We start from the raw sequence: 20,499 nt of genomic DNA, 5'->3' as shown, positions 1-20,499 counted from the left end.
TTATGATTCTAAAATATTTTACATAAATATGTTATATTATAAATTTAATTAGATTCGAATTATGATTAATAATTAATAAAAAGAAAATTCTATAATAGAATTTCTTAGAAAACAAAAAGGGACTCTCTAATTTATTTATTTATTTTTTCTGTCTTCGTCTATAAATATCTCCTAGAGACTCAAAACATATATTTACATATCTTTTTTATCTCTCCTTATTTTATATTCTATTATTTATAGTTTAAAAAATGAGAAGAGAGGAAAAACAAGTCTTGTTTTCCTTATAGATTAATATGCTTTCTAATAATACGTTTGTATATCAAATAAAATTTTTTAAATGACATCGAAATGTCTGCATATTTAAACTTTTATCTATGATTATTTGATTTCAATGCATTAATGTTTTTTCACATAATAGAAACATGATTATAGTTTTTTATACTAATAATTGGTATAAGAGTTTCTTGAAATCAAAATAATTTAGATCATAAAGAAATTTTAGATCTATTTATGTAATTAAATTTGTTCATCTTTTGAATAATTATTTATTAATATCACTTTTAAATTAATTAATAATGTATTATGTCTAATCTATAAATTTATTCTTCCGTACTCTTTGCTTGATTATCGACGATGCAAATAGGGGTAGAAGTATATTGCTCGTATTTGTTCGGTGAGCTATCGACAGCAGCATTGTTAAGAGTGTCATAGGCAAATGGTTGTGAAGATAGCATCATTGTTACATGCAGCAGCAAATGGTTGTGAAGATAGCATCGTTGTTACATGCAGCAACAATAGCTTGTATACAGTAGCCCAAGCTCAGTGGCGACCTACCTTGGTCGTTGGTGCTACACATGGAGTGATGTCGCTGTGTGCGATAGCACAACAAGGCAACAGCTATGTTAGAACCTACCTTTGATCGGCGATTGCAACGATACAACTACAACGACGTTTGTTAGCCATAGTCGATGACAATGGGATGCTGGAGGTTGGGACTGCCCAATGGCTACACGATGACCATAACGATTGGCAATAGATCGTAGACATATGTATGGCCAATAAGAACTCATGTGGCAACGATAGTCGCACATTAGAATGATCGCATGTGGGTGCAATCAAACCAATGATAGTCGCACATTAGAATGATCGCCGATAAGAACTCACGTGGCAATATTTATACTTACAAAATGATGCTTATACATTCGATGACACTCCTCTAATAATCAAACCAATATTCATTCATTCAAAAATATCCATAACCCATTATAGAATTTTAAGTCTATTTTAATGAATTTAAAATGGACATAAATCTTATATATTGTCAATTATGTAACTGATGATTGAGAGAATAACGCTGATGAGATATCATATCCAGTTTGACTCTTCAGCATCAATCGAAAGTACATGTCCAGTAGCATTTAATTTGGACACCGGATATTGAGCCATGGACCAAAGTAATGCACATGTTAAATTCTTAAATAGAAACAAATGTCATCTTTCACAATCATAAGGACAAGCATTTCTCGGTATAATAGAACAGGATCATAAGGGATAAAGTGAATGAAAAGAGGCGAATTTGATGTTATTTATATACTGAACTCGATTATGCAGGTGTACGATACGCCCACGTCAGCCACCCCGGTGCGACGCGCTGCCCCATGAAGCGAGCATTAACACCGACACGACACACGCCCATACCGAGCGTTGAACACTCTTTCGCAAGTTCGCACGTGACCTTTACGGGAACTTGGTTTTGCGCCCGGGACCAGGTGAGCGGCTGTTTGTGGGCTTGCAGCTGTTCGTTCATCCTTGAAAGCCTTGTTTTTCTCCCTCTCCCTCTTTTCTCTTGTGCACACAAGGTGTTCGACGATTTGCTTGTAAAGCTTCCCTTTTCGCAAGACTTCGGGACTTGTCCGTTGCTCATTCTTTCGATCTAACTTTCTTTCTCTTTTAGAGGTCCTTCAGGACCTGCGAGAGGTTACAAAGTGGCTGATCCTTGCGGAGCAAGATTGCAAGGGCGAAGCGCGACTTAGGCAACGCAAGCTACGTTCGCGTCTTTGCCACACGGGGGACTCGCGACTTAGGCAACGCAAGCTAGGTTCGAGTCTTTGGCCGCAAGGGTGCCTCACACCTTAGGCAATTCCGGCTAAGGTCGTGACATTGTGGTATCAGAGCGGGCAAGCTCTTCGATCGAACAGCGAACGAACTTGGCAACTTCGCCATGGCAAAGCATCGTGGCAAATCAAGCAAGACGGGGCAAGCCGGAACCTTGCCCCAAGCAGCCGCAGGTGGGCTGCATGTGCACACTCGCTCTCATGCTGTTGGAGCCGCTCACGAGGATCGTGGCAGCGAACAGGATGAGCGAGAAGTTGGCAACTCTCCGCGAGCGGAGGAAGCGCAATCTGGTGCGCTAACTGGGAAAAAGAGTCATAAGGAGAGACTCACGACGGCGGAAACCCGCCTGGATGTTCTGGAAGCGAGCATGGAGGAACTCTACCATGGCCAACAAAGACTTGTTGGGGTAGAGAGCTCGCAAGAGGAAGCGGAGTCCAGGATCGACAAGGTCGAGGCCCTAGTCGACCGACTGTCTGATGACACCAAGGACTCCGTGCAGCACTTGCAAGATGTTGTGGCGGAACTCACCGCAAAGGTGGCCATGCTTACAAGAACGCTAAATGCGGGAGGAGGCAACACCCGCGCTGCACCGCCACAAAATTTGAGGGCACCTGAGCCCCATGGATATGGAGGGGCCAGAGATGCCAAGGAGCTCGAGAACTTTCTGTTCGACATGGAGCAATACTTCCGAGCTACGATGCCTGATTCTGAAGATACCAAAGTTTCTATAGCAACAATGTATCTGAATGGAGATGCGAAACTTTGGTGGCGAACTCGTTGGGAGGAAATCCAACAAGGTCGGTGTCGAGTCGACACATGGGAAGACTTGAAGCGGGAGTTGAGAACTTAGTTCCTACCGGAGAACACAGAGTTCGTCGCAAGAAGGAAGTTGAGACAACTCTGCCAAAGTACCACCATCCGAGACTATGTGAAGCAATTTTCTGCACTAATGCTGGACATATAGGACATGTCCGAGAAGGACAAGTTGTTCAGCTTCCTTGATGGTTTGAAACCATGGGCTCAACAGGAGTTGAATCGAAGGAATGTTACCGATGTAGTCGGCGCAATTGCAGCTGCAGAAAGGCTTACCGACTTTGTTTCCTCTGAAGACCCAGCGAGAAGGAAACAATCTTCAGGCAATCGCCCTCCAAAACATTCTCGAGGGAAAAAGCTCGGGGGCGAACAGAAGAAAAAGAGCTCCCACAAAGGGCCGAACCCGAAAGGCAAGGCCTCAAAACCTGGAGGATGCTTCTTGTGCGGAGGACCGCACATGGTAAGGGAGTGCCCACAAAAACAAGCACTCAATGCATTGACGGCTTCCATCCACCCTCCCCGATCGGACAAGGGCAAAGCTGTCGCCCTTAGCTCAAGCAGTTCTGAATCCAGCAACGACGATGAGGAGTCGCAAGGACCCCGAATGGGAGTAATGCGTTTGCTGAACGCTATGCGGGGTCAAGTGGGGGAGAACATGAAGACGAAGGCACAAAAAGCAGGAAGTAGCGAGCTGATGTATGTGGACATTAAGCTAAATGGCCAAATGACCCGTGCAATGGTGGATACGGGCGCTACCCACAACTTCATAGCCGATCGCGAAGCACAGCGACTTGGGTTGACCTTGGAGAAGAGCTCAAGCCGAATGAAAGCGGTGAACTCGGAGGCCAGGCGAATCTCCGGGTTGGCGAAGGGTGTTCCTATCAAAATCGGGACTTGGAGCGGAAACACCAACATGATGGTCGTGCCACTAGACGACTTCCAAGTGATTCTTAGAATGGAGTTTATGCACGCGGCGAAGTTGGTGCCGATGCCGTTCTTGAACTCCCTATGTATGATGGGAGGCGATGACCCCTGCGTGGTTCCCGTCTCTCGAAGAGGAACCAAGGAGCCCCAACATATTTCGGCGTTATAATTGAAGAAAGGGGTGCGAAAGGGCGAACTGACATTCGTGGCTGCTATGAAGCTAGAGCCACTCAACAAAGAGGCCATTCAAGAACCTGCTGTGGTGGCGAACGTCCTGAAGGAGTTCAAAGACGTTATGCCACCCGAGTTGCCGAAGACTCTTCCACCATGCAAAGGCGTGGATCACAGTATCGAGCTGGAGCCAGGAGTGAAGCCTCCAGCGAGACCACCCTACCGCATGCCCCCGCCAGAGTTGGCAGAACTCAGAAAGCAGTTAGGTGAACTACTAAGCGGTGGTCTTATCCGCAGCTCAAAAGCACCTTTCGGAGCTCTAGTTCTCTTCCAGAAGAAACAAGATGGGAGCCTCCGATTATGCGTCGACTACCGAGCCCTCAACAAAGTAACAGTGAAGAACAAGTATCCCATCCCGCTCATTGCAGACTTGTTCGACCAATTGGGCAAGGCGAAGTATTTCTCAAAACTCGACCTTCGGTCGGGATATTGGCAGGTGCGCATTGCTGAAGGCGACGAAGCAAAGACTACTTGTGTGACCAGATATGGAGCGTTTGAGTTCTTGGTGATGCCTTTTGGCTTAACCAACGCTCCGGCCACATTCTGTACTCTCATGAACCAGCTATTCAAGGAGTATTTGGATAAGTTCGTGGTCGTCTACTTGGACGATATCGTCGTCTACAGCCAAATGCTCGAGGAGCATGTCAAGCACCTTCGGACGATTTTCAAGGTTCTCAGGGAGAACACGTTGTTCTTAAAAAGGGAGAAATGCTACTTTGCTCAAACTGAGATCCTATTCTTGGGGCATCGAATCGGTGATGGCTCCATTCGGATGGACAAGTCGAAGGTGCAAGCAGTTGCGGAATGGCGAACTCCAAAGAAGGTGCCAGAGTTGAGATCCTTCCTTGGTTTCGTCAACTACTATCGACGCTTCATTGCCGGGTATTCGAAGCGGGCAACCCCACTGACGGAGTTGCTGAAGAAGGAGCAGCCTTGGAAGTGGTCGGACAAATGTGAGATAGCATTCCAAGACCTGAAAGCTGCTGTCCTAAAAGAACCAGTGCTCAAATTGCCAAACTATGGAGAGCCCTTTGAAGTCCACACAGATGCTTCGGACTTCGCTATTGGAGGAGTACTCATGCATGAAGGTCATCCGGTGGCCTACGAGAGCCGCAAACTCAACGAGACCGAGAGGCGGTATCCAGTGCATGAGAAGGAGATGACAGCAGTGATTCACTGTCTACGAGTTTGGCGACACTACCTTCTCGGGTCACGATTTGTGCTGAGGATAGACAACATCGCCCTGAGTTATTTCCAAACTCAGAAGAAGCTCTCCCCAAAGCAAGCACGGTGGCAGGACTTCCTAGCTGAATTTGATATGGCAATGGAATACAAGCCCGGGAAGGCGAATGTCGTGGCCGATGCGTTGAGTCGGAAAGTGGAATGCGTGAATGCTGCACAACTGGAGGGCAGAGGCCAAGCAAGTCAGTTACACTCCAACTTCCTTTCCCGAATCAGAGATGGACTGTATAGTGATCCCCAGGCAGTTATCCTGATGCAGCTCATCAAAGAAGGCAAGGCACGACGATTTTGGGTCCAGGAGGGACTTGTTTACACAAAAGGGAATAGGGTTTATGTTCCCCAAGTGGACAATTTAAGGCGTGAACTCTTAAAAGAGTGTCACGATTCCCTTTGGGCTGGACACCCCGGCATTCACAGAACGTTGGCTCTCGTGGAGAGGGCCTTCTACTGGCCAAAGATGGGGATTGATGTGGAGGAGTATGTTCGAACATGCCGCAACAAGACAAGGCGGAGCAGCGGAAGCCAGTGGGACTTTTGGAGCCGTTGCCCGTACCAGAAAGGCCATGGGAGAGCATTTCCTTAGACTTCATATCAAGCTTGCCACCTGTAGGGGGACTTGGATCGATACTCGTGGTGGTCGATCGGTTTTCAAAGTATGCAACTTTCATTGCTGCTCCCCTACATTGTTCAGCTGAAGAGGCGGCCAGACTGATGATGAAGGGTGTAGTGAAGTATTGGGGAGTCCCACACAATATCATTAGTGATCGTGATGCTCGGTTCCTGGGACGATTCTGGACCGAGCTATTCAAATTGTTAGGGTCAAAGTTATACTTCTCTACAAGCCTCCACCCCCAGACGGATGGTCAGACTGAAAGAATAAATTCGCTCTTGGAGCAGTATCTCCGGCACTACGTGAGTGCCAATCAACGAGATTGGGTGAAGCTGTTGGACATCGCCCAATTCTCCTACAACTTGCAGCGGAGCTCTGCATCCAACAAGAGCCCCTTCGAAATTATCACAGGACAACAACCGTCGACTCCGCACACTATGGAAATTGGGTATACTGGGAGTAGTCCATCAGCCTATCATTTCGCAAAGGAGTGGCATCGAAATGCCGATATTGCGCGAGCTTACTTGGAGAAGGCGGCAAAACGGATGAAGAAGTGGGCAGACTTGTGAAGGCGACCACAAGAGTTCAAAGTTGGCGATTTGGTGTTGGTAAAGCTCCAACCAGCATCACTCCAATTCTTCAGGAACATAGTTCACAAAGGATTGGTGCGTAAGTATGAAGGGCCCTTCCCAATTATCAGCAGAGTAGGCAATGTTTCTTACAAGTTGCAGCTGCCGGCGTGGTTCAAAATTCACAACGTTCTTCACGCCAGCAACCTGAAGGCCTACGATTCGGATCCGCAAGACGCTTCTCGAAGTGTTCCAACTCGGCTTCCTCCCATCACAGCCTCCTACGAGAAGCGAGTGGAAACCATTCTGGCGGATCGTAAGATAAAGCTACCCAGCGGAGCGGAACAGACAGAGTAATTGGTGAAGTGGCGAAAGCTTCCCCGAACTGAAGCCAGTTGGGAGCCTGAAGACGCCCTGCGACATGAAGAAGAAGTCATCAACAACTACCAACAAGCATCGACGAGGGCGTCGACAGTTTAAGTGGGGGAGAATGTCACGAACGGTCGTCGCGCACCCGCAACAACTCCGTTCAACGAACCGTTCGTCGCTCACACCCGCATGTACAGCTGCTTGACAGCATGTTTTCTCATGGTTTTGGGTCATTTTGCTGTAAATATGTAAGTTTGAACAAGCTGCAGCATTGCAAAGCGATCGCTCACCGAACCGAGCAAAACAGCCCCAAAACAGCCCAAAACGGCTCCGTTTTCGCGTGCCGCGGGAGGTGAGCGGAGTGCTGCCACCGCTCACCAAAATGTCAGCCATCTCAGGACCTAGGAACCCCCCGGGTGGCACATGGCTGGATGGGGCTTCGGTTATATACCGGGCGTTGAACACTCTTTCACAAGTTCGCACGTGACCTTTACGGGAACTTGGTTTTGCGCCCGGGACTAGGTGAGCGGCTGTTTGTGGGCTTGCAGCTGTTCGTTCATCCTTGAAAGCCTTGTTTTTCTCCCTCTCCCTCTTTTCTCTTGTGCACACAAGGTGTTCGACGATTTGCTTGTAAAGCTTCCCTTTTCGCGAGACTTCGGGACTTGTCCGTTGCTCATTCTTTCGATCTAACTTTCTTTCTCTTTTACAGGTCCTTCGGGACCTGCGAGAGGTTACAAAGTGGCTGATCCTTGCAGAGCAAGATCGCAAGGGCGAAGCGCGACTTAGGCAACGCAAGCTAAGTTCGCGTCTTTGCCACACGGGGGACTCGCGACTTAGGCAACGCAAGCTAGGTTCGAGTCTTTGTCCGCAAGGGTGCCTCACGCCTTAGGCAATTCCAGCTAAGGTCGTGACAAGCTGGTCGACGCGACAGCCGGTCACGCGTGACTCTCTTTTATGGACGCCTACTCAGGGTATAACCAGATCAGGATGGCGCCCGGAGACAGAGAGCACACGACCTTCCTCACCGATCAAGGCATATACTTCTACAAAGTCATGTCGTTCGGGCTAAAAAATGTCGGGGCCACATACCAGAGAATGGTAAACAAGATGTTCGCCCATCAAATCGGGAGGAACATGGAGGTCTACGTGGACGACATGATCGTGAAAAGCCAAGAGGCCAGAACGCACCTGGCCGAGGCTTTCGCCACGCTGCGCAAGTTCGGCATGCGGCTCAACCCCACGAAGTGCGCTTTCGGCGTCACCTCCGGGAAGTTCCTTGGGTTCATCGTGCACGAGAGAGGAATCGACGCCAACCCGAAGAAGGTTCAAGCAATAATCAACATGCAGTCTCCCCGGACGGTTAAAGACCTGCGGTGACTTAACGGAAGACTTGTCGCTCTCTCTCGCTTCCTCGCCCGATCGGGCGATCGCTGCCTCCCATTCCTCAAGGCGCTCAAAAGCCCGAAGAACTTCCAGTGGACATCAGAATGCGAGGAAGCTTTCAAACAAATAAAACAGCACATGGCCAGCCTTCCTCGGCTCACCTCCGTCTCCCCGGGAGAGAAGCTGGGCCTCTACTTGGCGGCCTCCCAGCATGCAGTCAACTCTGTCCTGGTCAAGGAAAGCTCCGGCCAACAACTCCCGATCTATTACGTCAGCCACATCCTAAGTGGACCTGAGGAGCGTTACCCGCCGAGAGAGAAACTCGCGCTCGCCCTGGTGCTCTCAGCTCGAAAGTTGGCGCCCCTACTTCCAAGCACACCCGGTGGAGGTCATCACCAACCAACCCCTTCAGCAGGTCTTAACAAAATTTGATGTTGCTGGACGGCTCCTCAAATGGGCGGTGGAGCTCGGCGAACACGACATAAGGTACTCGCCCAGGACTACCGTCAAGGCCCAGGTGGTAGCCGACTTCATTGCGGAGCTGACGCAGTTGGAGGACGTGGATCTCAAGCAGGCTCCCGAAGCTTGGACCCTACACGTCGACGGCTCGGCCAACTCAAGGGGTGCCGGCGCAGGGCTGGTCCTCCTCGCCCCTAACGAACGCTCGTTCGAGCGATCCCTTCGCTTCGGGTTCAAAGCCACCAACAACGAGGCGGAGTACGAAGCACTCCTAGCAGGACTAAGGCTGGATCTCGAGATGCAGGTGGCCGCGATACGCGTCCTCACCGACTCGCAACTTGTGGCCGAGCAGCTCAACGACGGATACAAAGCTTGGGACGCAACCATGGCGAAATACCTGGCACGGGTAAAGGACCTGATCGCCAAGTTTCGCTATTTTACACTGTCTAACGTTCCGAGGGAGGAGAACGAGCGAGCCGACGCACTAGCTAAGCTGGCGTCGAAACCGACCTCTGAAGCATGGCCAGAGGTTGAGGAGCTCCCTGCCCGCGCCGTCGAAATAGCAACTACAGCCCCAGGCGGCGAGCCGACCACGTGGGTACAAGAGCTGCTGCGCTTCAAGCGGGATGGAACCCTTCCCCTCGACGAAGTTGCAGCTCGGCGCCTGCGTCGTACGCACGCATGGTACACCGTGGAGTGTGGCCGCCTCTACAAACGGTCCTTCACCTATCCCCTCCTGCGATGTTTAGAGCCTGACGAAGCCCAGATGGTCCTAACCGAAACCTACGAGGGGGTATGCGGCGAGCACATCGGCGGGCGAACCTTGGCGCACAAGATACTCCGTCAAGGCTACTACTGGCCGACCATGTGCCGGGACGCCAAGGCCTAAGTTCGGCGGTGCAATTCGTGCCAGCAGCACGCTCGCACACACCGATAGCCCGCGGTTCCGCTCAGTCCCATCAACTGCGCGTGGCCATTCGCGCAGTGGGGTTTGGACCTACTCGGACCCTTCCCGCCAGCCTCTGGACAGCGGAAGTACATAATCGTGGAGGTGGACTATTTCACAAAGTGGGTCGAGGCCGAACCACTGGCGACAATCACGGAACATCAAGTGGAGAAGTTCGTGTGGAAGAACCTAGTAACTCGGTTCGGGTTGCCCAAGGCCATTATCACAGACAATGGACCTCAGTTTGCTGGCAGAAGATTCCGGGAGTTCTGTGCCGACCATGGCATCCAACCGAGGTTCAGTTCGGTAGCCCATCCTCAGACCAACGGGCTAGCGGAGGTAACCAACCGATCCATCCTGGACGAACTCAAAAGAAGAGTATCCGTAGCCCGATCGACCTGGACAGACGAGCTCCCCAGCGTGCTGTGTTCGTTGCGCACCACTCCCAAAACCGCAACTGGAGAATCCCCTTACAGCCTCGCGTTCGGAACTGAAGCTGTCCTGCCACCTGAGGTGGCCATCACCACCCTCCGAACACGAAGCTACGACGAAAAGACCTCGGACGAAGGACTTCGAGCAGCCCTCGACCTGTTGGAGGAGCGGCGTGCCAACGCACATGTAAGAGCCCTCTCGTACAAAAGAGCGGTTGCAAGGATTTACAACCGAAGGGTGCGACCCCGACCCATCAAACTAGGCGACCTGGTCCTGCGAAGGACCGAGGACTTGGAACACCCAAAATCTCAAAAAATACTTTCCGTAAGTAAAAACCGGGCCAAAGACATAGCCATGCCGAGATGCAGACAGTCTACTGGAGAAGGGAAAGACCATGTTTATTCAAAAAGCGCATTACAAAACAAAGCAAAAAATACAAAAAACCTCATTCCTCGGGGACATCCGGGCTGTCGTCGAAGGGAACATCGGCTGGCATACCGACGTCCAGGTCCTCGGGGAAGGAACCAAAGGGATCCTCCACGACCTCTGAGCCAGGGTTGCGCACCTTGAAACAAGCAAGGGCAACCCGATACCCGTACTCGTATGAAACCCGCCCAGTCCGAACAAGACCGAGCTGGAATCCCGGGGAGTCCTTGTAGTCCTCGATCAGCTTCTTATCCCTCCCCGGCCTTTGGCGGATCTCGGCATCAAGAGCCTCTGAAGCCCCCCGCACCTCAGCTCGCGACTCCTCTCGGCGTCGGATCAGCTCAAGGGAGTCCGCCCTCGCCGAGCGAGCCTCGGCCACCGACGCTTTCAAATGCGTCTGGAGCTCTGTATTACGCTCCTCGGACGTCTCCAGCCGTGCCTAAAACTCCGCGGACCACTCCGTGGATGCTTGGAGCTCAGATCGAAGGCGCACCACCTCCGCCTCCAGGTCCGAAGCGCGCCGCTCGGCCGCCGCGACAGCCTCAGGGCCCGCTCCAGCCCGAGCTTCGTCCGCCTGCCTCCGGAGCTCGGCATTGCGACTACTCAAGGCAGCAATGACCCATCCCGCGTCACGGACGCGATCCATCAGCGCGGCGGCGTAATGATTGCCCTGGGGAAGGGAAGAGGTCAAAACCAGGCACGTCTCAAAATGCATAAGCAGAGGGACGAGACAACGCTTACCCACAACAGCGACTTAGCGGATTTGCTAAGCAAAGCCTCGGAGGATAAAGTGTACAAATCCAGAGCTATGTCGGGATGCAACCCTCCGCGGACGAACCTGGCCGCACAATCACCGTCGGCCCACACCCGGCTGCCCCGGGTAAGACCGTCCCACCGGCCCACTAACGGGTTAGTGGCCGCGCCACGCGAGAGAGCGCCCACCTCCCGTGCCAGGTAAGGCTCGTCCTCTCTCCCGAGCGGAAGACGAAGAAGCTCGCGTATGGAGGGCTGGTGAGGCGCCTCCACCACTGCATGCCCGCTCGGGCCAGCCTCGCCCTCCTCCAGACTCCCCGCGGCATGGTCCGCCGGCGCTATGGCGGCCTCGGCAGCCTTTGCCGCCGGCACCACGGCACCTTCCGTTGAGGTTGGGACCGCCTCAGGACCGTCGCTCGGAAGCACCCGTGCCTTCTTTCGAGGCTGACCGGCCTCGATGTCCACGGGGGCCTCCCTCGTTCCCACCCTGGCAACGGAAGGCGAACGACCCGACGCGGCCGAAGAAGCTTTTCCCCCTCGAAGGGCTTCGAGACGCACCATCTCTACGAGGAAAGGCCAAAACCACAATCAGTTAAGCGGGCAACCCATGAGCAAAAGAGGAGAACCCCTAAAGAACCGCCCCGGGGAGCATACCTAGAGGCACCGGGCTGAGACCCGCCTCCACCAACCACCGCTCGGACATATTCCGGATGGCTCGGGAGGCCGGGAGGATCTCTCTAAGCCTCTGGAGCTCTCGTCGCCCAAAACCGGGACGGTGTTGTCTATCGCACGCGCCCCCCAGTGGATCCCGAACCCCGAATCTCCCCGCCTGCGTTGTGCTCCTCGGCCCTCGGCTCCACGCCATCCCGAGACCACACCTGCGTGGTCACACCGCCTGCGTTGTGCTCCTCGGCCCTCGGCTCTACGCCATCCCGAGACCACACCTGCGCGGTCACCCCGCCTGCGTTGTGCTCCTCGGCCCTCGGATGTACGCCATCCCGAGACCACACCCGCGCGGTCATCCCGCCTGCGTTGTGCTCCTCGGCCCTCGGCTCTACGCCATCCTGAAACCACACCGGCGCGGTCACCCCGCCTGCGTTGTGCTCCTCGGCCCTCGGCTCTGCGCCATCCCGAGACCACACCTGCGCGGTCACCCCGCTTGCGTTGTGCTCCTCGGCCCTCGGCTCTACGCCATCCCGAGACCACACCCGCGCGGTCACCCCGCCTGCGTTGTGCTCCTCGGCCCTCGGCTCTACGCATCCCGAAACCACACCTGCGCGGTCACCCCGCCTGCGTTGTGCTTCTCGGCCCTCGGCTCTGCGTCATCCCAAGACCACACCTGCGCGGTCACCCCGCCTGCGTTGTGCTCCTCGGCCCTCAGCTCTACGCCATCCCGAAACCACGCATGCGCGGTCACCCCGCCTGCGTTGTGCTCCTCGGCCCTCGTCGCCATCGCTCCCGAGTGCAATCCCACTCGGCCTTCCACGCATCGCGCAATCGGTCCGGCTGCACCATGCCCCTCAAACCCGCGTAAACAGCCCGCCTGAAGCAAGAAGCCATGCCTCGGATTCCCTGCAGGCAAAACCGACGCATAGCTCCTTTCGCGGGGGGCATATGATAGGGGTAAAAACTGATTTGACATAATATCCCGAATTTGACATAATACACCCCCACGTCAGCCACCCCGGTGCGGCGCACTGCCCCAGGAAGTGAGCATTAACACCGACACGACACGCGCCCATACCGAGCGAGCACTGACGTCGACGCGACATGCACCATACTCTGCGGGAGCCCAGCCTTCCACGCGACGTCCATGACGACGACAGACGCCATCAGAGGTACGACCCTGCCCCTGCAGGACGCCGCGTCAGGTAACATCAAACCCCCTCTATAAATACTCCCTGGCTCCCAACGAGCAAGGGGGTCTCTCTCTCTCTCTCTGACTCGACATTCCTCTCCGCGTCACTGACTTGATCGTCGGAGGGGTCGGGTCGCGCTACCGACCCGACCCGTGTGCAGGTACTCGATCGCTGCTGGATCCACTCGGCGTCCCGGCGCTTTTCCGCTGCTGATCCCAGCCATTTGGAGCCCTGAACCAGCCGCATCGACCTCGAGGTCACGGCTCAAAGAGTTACTTACCGTAACAGAAATTACATGTCCAGCAGCATTTAATTTGGACACCGGATGTTGAGCCAAGGACCAAAGTATGCACATGTTAAATTCTTAAATAGAAACAAACAAATGTCATCTTTCACAATCATAAGGACAAGCATTTCTCGGTATAATAGAACAGGATCATAAGGGATAAAGTGAATGAAAAGAGGCGAATTTGATGTTATTTATATACTGAACTCGATTATGCAGGTGTACGATACGTCAAGGGGAAGTTTTATGGCTATTGGATGTATCAACTAAAAAAAAAAAATTAAGAAGCTAAACAGGCTGAATGCAAAGCAATCATTAAGGCTATTTTCACGGTTGAAAATCGAATGCATACAAATTTAGATTTTTTTTTAATTTTTTTTATATTAATTATTATGAAAATATATTATTGACATATGAATCAATTCGACGTGTTTGGAACACGTGTACATAAGATTATCCAAAATACTTTTGAGATGGAAACGTCGAGCTCCCGTAGATATCATCCGAGATATTACCTACATGAAGACTGAAGTTGAGATAGGGTTCTCAAGTTGATCATTTTGACACTCAAGTTAGTAACTTGAGGTAAATAAGTATAATCATCAATGGTAAAAGATGACCCCTTAATTATATTAAAAATGAGTTTTTATATCAAAACGAATGAATGACATATTTCATAAAATATTTTTCAAAAAAATAATCTTTAATCATTTCTAATAATTTTAATTTAACTTTTTATCAACATAGTAGTAGACGATAAGAATGACACAACTCTATGTCTTGGATCAATGTCTACACGGACAAAACGATAGAGGATAATTTTTATCCCACTCTTGATATCATATGAAAAATATATATATTAATCGATAATATATTTTTTATTATTAAAAACTTTGTTAGATGACATAAGAAGATTAGTTATAATGTAAATGTTATAGATTTTATCTATTTCTCTTGGATTACCAAGCTCAAAATATATCATTTAAAAAATAATACATTTCTGCGAATCATATTTACTTGTATGCAGGTGTCCTTTTCAAAATAAAAAGACAAAAAATGTTGAGTTAAATCGATTTAGCTTTTAGAGGGATTATATGTAAAATAAAATGATTTGACGGACAAACATGTAAAAAGACATTTGGAAAGGGTATAAGCGAGAAAACGGGCATTGAGAAGGGCATTTATGGCATATGGGAACATGTCCCCTCATAAATAGCATTTATTTCCCGTTTTAAACGCTTACATTCCCCCCCTCTCTTCTACCCATCACGAGGAAAAAGAAGAGCAAAGAGGAGGAAGAAGAAGAGCCGCGCGTAGGTGCTTCTCTTTCTCTGCTTCTCCAGATCGTATCATTGTCTCCGATTCGTTATTTGTTCTCGAATCCTTTGCTTTTCTCTTATTTATTATATGTTGTTTTCTATCTCTCGGTTAGTAGATCTGAGATCCAGATCCCATTCCCTTTCGTTCTTTGATTTCATCTCGTCTTTGCTTCCGGTAGATCTTTGAATTTTGCATCGCTCTGATGCAGATTTGGGATCCAACATCTGTCTCTTGTTAGATCTTCGATTCGTGCAATTCTGGATCCTTTTTCCTTGTTTTCAATGATGTTAATGTTGTGGATCTATCAGATCGGGAAGAATGGGGCTCACCTTTGCGAAGCTCTTCAGCCGCCTCTTTGCGAAGAAGGAGATGCGGATCCTGATGGTTGGGCTTGATGCCGCCGGTAAGACGACCATCCTGTACAAGCTCAAGCTGGGGGAAATCGTCACCACCATTCCCACTATCGGTGAGAATTGCTCGCCTTCATAGGTTGTCCTTTCTTTTGAATAAAGTTGATGACAAATGAGATCGCCAGTACGAGTTCTAACATTCTCGAGCAGTGTGGTTCCTTCCTTCACCAAACTTCTAATAATTTGCTTTTAATGATCTTTTTGCCCTATTCTGATGCAGTATTAGTCAATCTCATAGCTTTATCATAACTGGCTGTGTTATTTTTCTCCAGACTAAAAGGCTGTATTATGTAATTTCTTATTGTTCTGCTTTTATGTGCTTGCGCTCATGTTCATCATATTTCTGTACTTCAACAGCATTCAATTTGTATTATCCTATGAAACATGTGGTAGGTGCTACTACATTGCTTGTCCTGGTGGGAATTGGAAATTTAAATGACTATAAAGAGAATTATAGTATTTATTTATTCTTTAACTTTTGGAATTATTGTCATGAAGACACACACACACCTTCGTTCCCCTTCCAACATTTGTTTTGGCTGGTTGCTCCTCTAGCATCAAGATTCTAGTACAAAGTAAGGATGCCTGTGAACTCTTTCTTTCTCGTATTCTGGAGGATCTGATTTTTGTGGTTTAACATATTGTGTGGCATTTATGACTTGATACTGTCAAAATGAAATTGGATTATGCAAGAATTTTGTGTCTGTTCTATTCATTTGTTAACTATGTGCTTTTACTGCAGGGTTTAATGTGGAGACTGTGGAATACAAAAATATAAGCTTCACTGTCTGGGATGTTGGTGGCCAAGACAAGGTAGGTTGGTTAATAATACTCGTCAGGTTCCTTCTTATTATGTATTAGAGATGGTTTATAGCCATTTTAAGAGGTGCTAATTTTGCTGATGTAAAGAAATTTTTGGCATAGGAAAATAGGCAAATAATTTGGTGATATTGAGTAAGCTTCCGCTTAAAATGCTAACAGCATCCTATCATTTTTAACAAAATCAAACAGAATTTGAAAATTCTTGTAAATGATTGTTGCATCGGCTGCATGACTTATTACAGTTTGACTGATATACTGGTAAACTGGGATGTGAGAACAGATTAGACCTTTATGGAGGCATTACTTCCAGAACACACAGGGTCTTATTTTCGTTGTCGACAGCAATGACAGAGACCGTGTAGTTGAGGCAAGAGATGAACTTCACAGGATGCTCAACGAGGTGAGTTTATCATGCAGTATGCCTCTATTTTGAAGTCTTTAATATTGATATGTCTTTAGCATTGTTTAGGAAATCCAACTAAATTGTTACATATAGTTATGGCTTATAAGCTTGTGATGTACTTGTAAATCTGGATTGAAATGTTAGACAAACCACTTGATTTAACCTAGTTATATCTAAAATTGAATTATCACTATCGTAAGGGCTGTTCTTTTAAGTTTTGAACAATTTCCATCATATGTAAACTTTTGGGACGAAAAGAACTTTGTGATGCAATATTTATCATCACATCTTGTTGGAGCAATGATGGCTGTAAATTTTTCCCAGCGGTTTATGTCCTCTTTTAGAAGTCTCAAAAGCCCCCATAAGGAAGTATCATCTCAGTCATGTAGCATCACCTACAGAAATCATTTAGTTCTCTTTATGAGATTAATTTTTTTACTTGGTAAAGCAGGCACTTTTTCTTTTTCAATTTTGTATAGTTGGATTGTCTTACCATTTGTCTGTTACAGAAGTGTTTTATGATGAAAGAATAAATCCACCTATATCCTTATTTATACCAGACAATGTAAAGAAAACTGCCTTCTTACTATTATCTATAATAACTTCATCTTTCGACTTTTTACCTTCTATTCTTTTTACAATGAAAAGGTCCCAAACATATTGGTTTTAAGTGAATAAAGAGTACTATATGTAGTCTGTTTTCTTTCTGCACGAAAACTTTTCATAGTGTAATTGAATTTTTTTTTAGAAGAATCATCTCGTGGGCAACTAAATGTTTACCATTTTTATCGGTTATCTATGGCAAGCATGGAAACGGAACTCATTGCATATACTATAGCTAGCTATAAATGTCCATGAGCAATGTGCATCATTGCTTCTTATTTCATTACCAAATCGTGTTGTAACACGATATTGCAATAATTTGTGATGAAATAAACTTAAAGACGAACTTAGTATCGAGGAGCCATTGTGTTGTTGCCGCAACATGAGACATTCTTTCTTTCTTGGACACCAATCATATTTTTCTGATCATTGTAGGATGAGTTGCGTGATGCTGTCTTGCTCGTGTTTGCAAACAAACAAGACCTGCCAAATGCTATGAATGCTGCTGAAATTACGGACAAGCTTGGTCTGCATTCCTTGCGTCAACGGCACTGGTATAACATACCTTCTTGTTGAGCTAGAAGTTCATAACTTTGATTTCGTTCTTCTATCCTACAAATGTTATTAACGATTTGTTAATGGTTTGCACTGGATTCTCAACTCAGATCACCTAAAGCAACCACGATTTGTTTTCATTATATTATCTTACGGGTCTTATTGTTCTATAAGTAATTGGTTGGCGTGCTTGATCAGACATTTGGGTGTAGGTCCACAATAAATTAAAGGCTATTCAACTCTAAAAAACCACAAGCATAGATTACAAAGAACCATCACTTGTAGCATTCTTGTTTCGTGAATAGTCATGTTGTACAACAGTTTAAAATGTGCTATTAGATTCACAAAAAGCTTCAGCATACTCTCCCATGACGAATATGACATTACTCTCACGAAGATGATATTTTTGATCTGCTGCAATTTGCCAGGTACATACAGAGCACCTGCGCCACAACCGGTGAAGGATTATACGAGGGGCTTGATTGGCTGTCCAACAACATAGCCAACAAGGTAGCAACCACATCAATTAATTCACCCGTTCTATTTATGTGTGCTGATATATTATCGTTTTTTTTTCTCTTTTTCTATCAGGCCTAAGCTATGACGATGAAGTTGCAGGAGCTCTCGGATCTAAAAAACCGTCTCGTCGGATGCCTTGGGTATGACGATGATAAGAAAACCTTTAGCTTAACTTATGTGAATTAATTTTACCTCAGATTTTGCACTTTAATGTGTTTGCTACTTATGCGTCATATATACGACTTTTTCATACATTCTTTCAGAAACAATTCTATTTTGTTGATCATTGTGATGGCCCCTTTCATTGTTGAAATTTCCCTGAAACCGTTCTGCTAAGAGCACTCTCACTTTTATTTATACAAAAGCATGCCATGGACGGTGTTTATTTCTTCATGCAGCAAACACGTGCACACACGCGCACACATCACCAACAGTAAGAAGCCTCAGAAACCCATCACATCTTGCCATGGGGATCGGCGCTCTCCGCCTCCCTCTTCGGCTCGTCCGCCGCCTTATCACCTTCGTCTTCAGACGCTGTCAGCTTCTCTTTTACCCTCTCCGCCACGCTCCCTACCGCACCAAGAATTCCTCCCTTGTCATCTCTTCCCCTACCAACAATAATGCACCAAAATCCTCAAAACTATCCGTAATCCATTTTCCTACAGAACAAAACAGGCTTACTTCCGCTCTGCCTCTTCCAGCTTCTGCCTCGCTCTCTCCTCCGCTTCCGTCACCGTCCCCTTTCAAGCAATGCACACATCTCCAGTATCTTAATCCAGAAGACACGGAAGCGTTCACGGCAGATAAGCCTAAACCTTTGTCGCTTCTCCTGTCCCGGCCAAGTAGTCCCTGGCTTTCTGGGCGGCGTCACCCGCCGCATCCTTGTAATCCTCCATCTTCTGCTTCGCCGTCTCCGTGCCCTCCCTCGCCTTCTCCGTCGCCGTGTCCTTGTACTCGCCTAGCATCTCCTTCGTCTCCTCTATCTTCTCCACAGTGGTGTCCTTGTGATCCTTTGCCTTTTCGACGGCAGCGTCCTTGGTCTGCCCGGCCGTCTCAGAAGTCTTCTCCGCTGCTTCCTGCGTTCTGCCGGTGATCGCTCCGAGGAGGGACTTGGTGCCCTCCTTGATGCTCCCGAGGACGCCCGGGTGGTGCTTCTCGCGGGCGCCTTCCCGCTCGTGCCCACTTTGGGAGGGTGCGAGCTCGTCCGCCGCCTTCCTCGCGCCGTCGCTCTCCCTCTCCTCGCGCGCCTCTTGCCCCGTCGACATGGTTTAACTCGCTCCTCAACGATTTCAACCAGCTGCTTGGCCTGCCGGCTTAAATGGAGAAGAGAGGAGGGTACGTGGAGGTGCTCGACGATTGCGTTTGGCGACAGAAGACTCACAGTAGTACGCGTGTGAAGAGCTTTTTGTGCACTACTGTAATGGTTGGACACGTCGATATATCTCATTTCTGTCGCATAATTTAGAAAAAAAAAAAAAGCATAAGTGCCACGCTTTCTGTAATAAGATACTATTATTAATCTAATATCGAACCAAATCGAACAAAAAAAATATATAAATTTTTTTATTAAACTTTACAGATCAACAACTCTTACATGACTTGAATACTTAAGACCTTTAAATTAATATAGATGTAGAATATAAGAGTATCTAATCTCTACAACTATATCTAATTTTATTTGAAATATTCTAAAATATATTTTAAACTAAAATTTTATTATCCCTAAAGCTTTATCTAATATTATTTAAAAAAATAAAATATTAATATGATATTTTAACTTATTAACATTTTTATATTTTTGAAGATAAATCCTAACTTGCTTTGGAATCCAACTGAACTTGCTCAGCAACCAAGATTTCGCGTCGACCATGACGAACTGAACCTCACCACCGTACTAGTAAAAGGTAATAAATAGAGAGACTAGCATGTCAATGAAGTCGTGAACGAGGTTCCTCGTGAACTCGTCGTTCGAAAAGACCACCGTGGGCACCATATAATTTTCAATACATCTTGGGCGTGTTTCTATGTGAACGACTTAATTGTCCATTCCTTTACATGGGCAATGGCGGCTTGGTTGTGCTTTCGGGCGAAATGTTTGATCTTCCATTCTTGGCTACTCAAGGAAGGCCGTAGTCTAAGGAGCTTCCTTTCACCCTTATATTACCTTCTGCTTCACAAACATTCGATCTCTGACTGATTTCGACGCAGATGGGTTTCTTTGACTCTGTAGCAGCTTTCTCTTCACTTACTTTACTCCATTGACACCGTGCTACCTTCTTCATCACTAATCCCTGAATCAAGTTATTCCATGCGAAAACTTTTAGAACTATTGGAATACCTCTTAACCTAAACTTACTAGATGGAAGACCATTAAAATCTCTAACTGGATTTTGTGCAGAAGACACAACATCCATACGATGACCAAATTCAAGAATAGACTTGTGAAATCT

At 47.9% G+C, this 20,499-nt stretch overlaps 3 protein-coding genes across 5 annotated transcripts; 2 read left to right on the top strand and 1 right to left on the bottom strand.

The window, feature by feature from the left end:
• The first annotated feature begins 8,394 nt into the window (after positions 1-8,394).
• On the top strand, positions 8,395-10,643 carry LOC135613228 (uncharacterized). The gene is made up of 4 exons (XM_065110328.1): positions 8,395-8,592; positions 8,672-9,598; positions 9,701-10,417; positions 10,521-10,643. Exons 1-4 carry the CDS (start codon positions 8,395-8,397, stop codon positions 10,641-10,643), a joined length of 1,965 nt encoding a protein of 654 aa, XP_064966400.1.
• A 3,967-nt stretch (positions 10,644-14,610) lies between these two features.
• LOC103984206 (ADP-ribosylation factor 2) lies at positions 14,611-18,335 on the top strand. Of its 3 annotated transcripts, none has more exons than XM_018826333.2 (7): positions 14,611-14,730; positions 15,046-15,203; positions 15,890-15,960; positions 16,250-16,369; positions 17,411-17,529; positions 17,959-18,040; positions 18,122-18,335. In XM_018826333.2, the coding sequence occupies exons 2-7, from the start codon at positions 15,056-15,058 to the stop codon at positions 18,125-18,127; spliced, it is 546 nt and encodes a 181-aa protein (XP_018681878.1). In that variant the 5' UTR covers positions 14,611-14,730; positions 15,046-15,055; the 3' UTR covers positions 18,128-18,335. The 3 variants fall into 3 exon arrangements, with proteins under 3 accessions (XP_018681878.1, XP_009399937.1, XP_018681877.2); XM_009401662.3 differs by having other exon boundaries at positions 14,625-14,734; XM_018826332.2 differs by lacking the exon at positions 14,611-14,730 and adding an exon at positions 14,741-14,844.
• A 168-nt stretch (positions 18,336-18,503) lies between these two features.
• On the bottom strand, positions 18,504-19,314 carry LOC103984396 (late embryogenesis abundant protein 17-like). Its single transcript, XM_009401874.3, has 3 exons — positions 18,865-19,314; positions 18,731-18,789; positions 18,504-18,657 (listed from the first exon to the last, which is right to left on the bottom strand). The coding sequence occupies exons 1-3, from the start codon at positions 19,312-19,314 to the stop codon at positions 18,504-18,506; spliced, it is 663 nt and encodes a 220-aa protein (XP_009400149.2).
• Between the last annotated feature and the right edge of the window lie 1,185 nt (positions 19,315-20,499).

This window comes from Musa acuminata, chromosome BXJ2-5 (assembly GCF_036884655.1).
Source record: "Musa acuminata AAA Group cultivar baxijiao chromosome BXJ2-5, Cavendish_Baxijiao_AAA, whole genome shotgun sequence".
In the NCBI taxonomy this organism is placed as follows: Eukaryota; Viridiplantae; Streptophyta; class Magnoliopsida; order Zingiberales; family Musaceae; genus Musa; species Musa acuminata.
This window is presented reverse-complemented; position numbering and strand designations above follow the sequence as displayed.